Source organism: Octopus bimaculoides, chromosome 7 (genome assembly GCF_001194135.2).
Source record: "Octopus bimaculoides isolate UCB-OBI-ISO-001 chromosome 7, ASM119413v2, whole genome shotgun sequence".
Lineage (NCBI taxonomy): Eukaryota > Metazoa > Mollusca > Cephalopoda > Octopoda > Octopodidae > Octopus > Octopus bimaculoides.
The window spans coordinates 89376228-89381757 of record NC_068987.1 but is presented as its reverse complement, the minus strand read 5'-3'; the positions used below and the strand labels follow the sequence as shown (position 1 = coordinate 89381757).

Below are 5530 nucleotides of genomic sequence, written 5' to 3'. Positions count from 1 at the left end.
CGTAAATAAATAAAAAATCTCTATCTTATCTGCATCTTGGGTATTTCGTCGTAGTACGTCAGCGAGATAATTTAGAATAGGTTTCTCATTTATATATAGCCAGAACCTGAAGACCTTAAGGAAAAACTACGAAGGGGAGAGAGAGGATGGAGGGGTAGACAGAGGCATGGCGGGAGAAAAGATCATCATCATCATCATCATATATATATATAAAGAGAGAGAGAGAGAGAGAGGGGGGACCAGTCAAGCAGCACATCACGCTGTAATTCTTGGGCTGAGAAATCAACACTTAAAAGCCATAATATAAAATTCCTGTTTTTTACTTTTTACACTTTGCTTATTTAATGTGAGAATGTGGTAGGTTAGGTACGGCAATCCAAGGCTAAAATAGCTTTCTTCCAGTCAATTTCCTTGACCGCGTCCAGTGTTTCAGTATATTAAATTATACAAGAGTATAGTTAAACAATGCCAGCAAATTATTCCAATGAACAAGTAACCTACCATCACCACTTTTCACATTTTCTTCACTGATCTTGCGTTTCCTCTTTTTTGCACTATCTGTACAAATCATAGAAAATAGTAAAATATTGAAGTAGATCAAAGATGCTTAGGATCGTTAGGTTGATAACATTGAAAATGATCTGAACTATTTCTTGGTGTTTATGATTCATTGTTTCCTTTGAATGAATAAATCTAGCATTTTTACAAACGGAAAACAGATTAGTAACTTTTGTCTGACAGTAAATAGAGGAAGAAGAATTATCATTAAAACTATTTACGCAATCTTCGAGAACTGAAATTAAGAACCATGAATAATTAATGTTTCTTTGTTTTTAACTGTGGAAGAGTTAGAATATCTAACCTACCCATCAGTAGCTTCACTAAACACAGAAGCAGTACGAAATATACTCAACCTCATACAAAGCGATAAATGGCAAAAGTCCCCAATAAAATACTTTGCTGTTTCTAAGTTAGTCAATTCCATGCAATTTGACAACTCAGGATGAACATTAAATCACTGAAATTTTTGTAGATACAGAAATGATTCAAGGACATATCAAATGAGATGATGACTTGTAGTGTTTGGTGACAGATGAGTGACTATTTGACACAAATTAAAGGCTTAACGATAACTTCATTAATTTATTAAAGCTTTTGGTTTGATATTTTTCTTGTAATGTATTTCTAAATCAAAATTCTAAAACCAACAAAATATTCCAATAACTAAGTTTTCTACCTTCTCCAGCAGATCCATTTGGCAAATTTTCTCCGCTGTTATTGGATTTCTTCTTTTTACCATTTTCTACAAAGGAAAATAAAAGATGGAAAATAGTTATACCAAAGACGTTTCTGGTATTTAGACACAAATGCTTCAAATGTTAATATTTAAAGTTATTTAATAGAAATAAAACTGTTTACCTTTTGGAGCTGATGAGGTGTTGTTTTGCCCAGCTTTTGCTGTAGTTGTTGTTTCTTCTGAAACAGAAAAGAAACTTATTTATAGCATAAAACCACCAATTATCACAATTATTGCCATGGAACACTAGATTCAGCCATCTGCAAACAAGCAGAACTAGAGCCAGACAAATATTTAATTTGGTCACCTACAAACTGAATATGTCGGGTCTGTTCCTACACTGCATTACAATCCACAGCACACGAGACTACAATATTTTACAAAATGCTCACCAATCACTGCTTACTAAGCCTCGGTGCTGTTGCAATGTAGCGTTAAAGATGCTGCTGAGGCCATAATCTTGGTGAGTGTGCATCTCCTCCTCTCAGTGCCTGTTACCATATTCAGATGGAATTTCTCTTACATTCAGAAATCAAAATCTGAAACAACTTTTCAGAAACTGAAGATGGACTCATTTCTGACAATGGTAACCAAACAAACATTGAATCATTTTTTTTCCCTTCAGCTGCAGCAAACCAATAATGATTTCATTAGATTTGTTTTTTGAGACCAAAATATCGGTTGAGCTAATATCCAAAAGAACAAAAAATAAACATGAAAACAAAAAAAACCATATATAACTTTAATATGCTAATTGAATGGTCAGAATCATGAAAGAGGATAGAATTTAAGAAAGAATAAAACCCTACCTTTTTGGTGCTTGTGCTTTTTCTTCTTGTTGACAGGCTCTGCAATGATATTGAAATTTAAATATTATTATAAACAAATATAAAACAATACACTTCCCTACAGCAAAACACCTGCTTCCTGTCCCCCTCTCAGACTTTAACCGCTCATCATCATCCTTTGACCAACCTATGGTTGATTGGAACTCCATTGACAATCCCTTGACAAATTCTTCTTATTTTCAAAATTAACTGTAACAAAAGCAGTTTATTGCAACAGAAAGGTTTAAAGAAAGAAACAACACTTAGTGGTTAATGTCCTGTAATTGATGGCATTTCAGGCACACTTTCTTGCTGAAGAAAATCACCTCCCACCTTCTGGCATAAAGCCACATCCCTCAAATTTACTCCTCCCTCAGTTGATGGAGGATCTTGTCTTGGAAATTACTTGGTGACCTCACATAAAAAGCAGTCAGTACATTCTGGGAAGTGGTTGGCGTTAGGAAGGGATCCAGCTGTAGAAACGATGCAAAAACAGACAATGGAGCTTGGTGCAGTCCTCTGGCTTGTTGGCTCCTGTCAGACCAACACATGTCAGGATGGAAAATGGACATTCACTGAACAAGTTTAGAACATTTGCCATCAGAATCTCAGAACCTTTGCCATCAGAATCTCCACATCTAGGTATGCTGCTCTCTCAGACATTTAAAAAAATAACACCAATAACTTGTTTGTGGGCAGAATATTAAAAAGGCTGCTAAACACAGGCCAAATCCTTTAGGCTGGCGCTTCTTCATAGAATTAACAGATCTACAGCACAGAAACATTTCTTGCTAAGAAAACCACAGAAAGCAAAAGGATGTCCACTTATTTAGAGTAAAGGAAGAGTGAGGACATTCACAGATTAAAGCAGTACTAGAGAGGCTGGAGCCCCTTCTCATATCAAGGATTAGAACTCAGTGTTTAATGATCCTTAGAGATTGCTAATCTTCTAGGAATGAGAAAAAGCTGAGAACCCTCTCAGCAACCTTTGAAAGAAAATGGAAAGTGTACCTGAAGATTGTAGAGGACAAAGTGAAAGGAATCAAAGACATGTTCATGGGTCAAAAAGTTCCACAGGGAGCTGAAGAGGCAACAGAGAATAAGCTATCAGATCTAGTCATCGCATTTCTGTTAGTTTTTGTGTCCCTCACCACCAGCTTATAATACATATGGGAAAATTACATTAAAAATATGTTTGCAATATGTAGAATGAATACTGAAATTTGTTTATAAATATTCCCCAAAAGCTCCCTCTAGAACTACTCTATGTGTGTGTGTGTCTTTGTGCCTTGTGTAAAGATGAGATGAGAAAAAAAACTAAACCTTGCGACAATATTGTGATACACACACACACACGTTAGCACAGAAAAGTGAAAGAAGGTTTAAAATGAAAATCTGGCTGATAGACAAGTGATTAAACCAAATAAGAGAATGCTTTGGACCATTTCATAATAAAAATCAAACACTATTTGATAGCTGACAGATCACAGATGGATCAAATACAATTTACCTGAAGGTATTCAAATTGTAGGCTAGTTTAATGATAACTTTTAGCAACTTTTTAGAGCTTTTATTTTGCCGTATTTTTTCTTTTAATTAAAATTCTAAAGCAGCAATATATATTTCAGTAGCTAAATATTATTCTACCTTCTCCAGCAGATCCATCTGTCACAATTCCTCCACTGATATTATGTTTCTTATTTTTCCCATTTTCTATAAAGGAAAAATAACAAAGAAAATACTAAAATGTGGAACATGTTGCATCAAAGATGTTTGTGCTAATCAGGCACACATGTAGAAGCAACATTAACATTTAAAATTATCTAACAACAACAAGAAAAAAACTTTACCTTTCAAAGCATTGTTTTGCCCAGTCTTTGGTGTAGGAGTTGTTTCTTCTGAAAAAGAAAAAAAAACATATTTATAGCATAAAACCAATTAACACAATTGTTATTATGGCACAATGGCTTCAGTTAGTTATAAATGAACAGAATTATAACCAGACAGTATTTCATTGGTAACCAACAAATGAAATATGTAAAAAAAATTTGTTGTAGCTTTCTATTATTTTGTGCAAAATACAAGACTACAATGATTTACAGAATGTTCATCAGTTGTTGCTTATTAAATCTCAGCAATGTTTGAGAGATGTTGGGGCTAGCATTTTCCTGAGTGTGCAGGTCCTTCTCTTATATGCTGTGAGCAAGATCCATATTCAGATGAAATCCGATTACAGTTAGATAAGAAAATCTAAAACTACTTCTCAGAAATTATAGATGAGCTCATTTCTGATAATCGTAACCAAACAAAAATTTGAGTTTCTTTTTTTTTTTAAATCTTTCTCATCAACTGCAGCAAACCGTACAAACTCATAATAGGTGTGAAAAAAACATGCAAACATTTAAGGTAGCAGACATCAAATTAGAAAGGGAAGAGCAATCTCACCTTTCTGTTGCTTATGTTTTTTCTTCTTTTTAACAGGTTCTACAATGATATTGAAATGAGAAATAATATAATAAATAAACAAAACTAAGAAAGAAGAGCAGGACATCCAGTTTGAAGCAATATGATAAAGAAGTAGAATAACAGAATAATGAAGAGAGAGAGCTTTTTACAATGCTAAAAGGGACAAGTTCATTAAACTTTATATATTTCAGGTGTAAAGGCCCATTGTCAGTAGTAAATGTAGTCAAGAAATGTGAGTCAATACAGTACCAACCCGTCTGCACTCAACAATCAACATGAATGGTTCTACACATATTCACATTTCTTTACTCCATTCACTTCTGATGATGGGTTGTTGTGCCTGAAATACATAAACTTTTTCTTTTTGCATTGTAAGAAGCTCTCTGCCTTTGCTATTTTGTTGTTTTAAAGGAAAACGTATTTCACTGGACAAGTTGTCTAACTATACCATCAGATACTTTCACATATTGCTGTAGAGCTGCCTCTCACAAATATATCATCAGAAAGTAACATAATACCATTAATCTCATGTAAGAGAAGTGCTCTTTGCCCTAGAAATTGAGGACTGCCTTCTGACCTTAAGATATAGAAAGAGTAACAAGAGGTCAAATGTTGCAGAGAGAGCTGGCTCTTACTTAACGATATATAAAATGAAGGCCATCTTAATGATAACTACAATTTATCTAGAGTTTTTGATTTGATATTTTTCTTTTAATGTATTCTAAATCAAAATTCTAAAACAGCAACAAAATATTTCAATAAGTTTTCTACCTTCTCCAGCAGATCCATTTGGCAAATTTTCTCCGCCGTTATTGGATTTCTTCTTTTTACCATTTTCTATAAAGGAAAATAAAAGACGGAAAATAGTTATACCAAAGATGTTTCTGGTATTTAGACACAAATGCTTCAAATGTTAATATTTAAAGATATTTAATAGAAA

General features: G+C 33.8%; 1 protein-coding gene across 6 annotated transcripts in view; it reads right to left on the bottom strand.

Moving 5' to 3' along the window:
* LOC106870563 (transcriptional regulator ATRX homolog) overlaps window positions 1–5530 on the bottom strand; it is a 30880-nt gene that overhangs the window by 15008 nt on the left and 10342 nt on the right. For 2 of the 6 annotated variants that reach the window (XM_052969785.1, XM_052969787.1), the window contains 3 exons: window positions 1420–1476; window positions 1238–1303; window positions 502–558 (listed from right to left, as the gene is read on the bottom strand). In XM_052969785.1, the coding sequence (XP_052825745.1) occupies window positions 502–558; window positions 1238–1303; window positions 1420–1476 (180 nt within the window). Of the gene's footprint in view, window positions 1–501; window positions 559–1237; window positions 1304–1419; window positions 1477–2106; window positions 2146–3771; window positions 3838–3974; window positions 4023–5530 lie in introns of all 6 variants that reach the window. The other 4 variants (XM_052969784.1, XM_052969786.1, XM_014916689.2 and 1 more) reach the window with 4 other exon arrangements.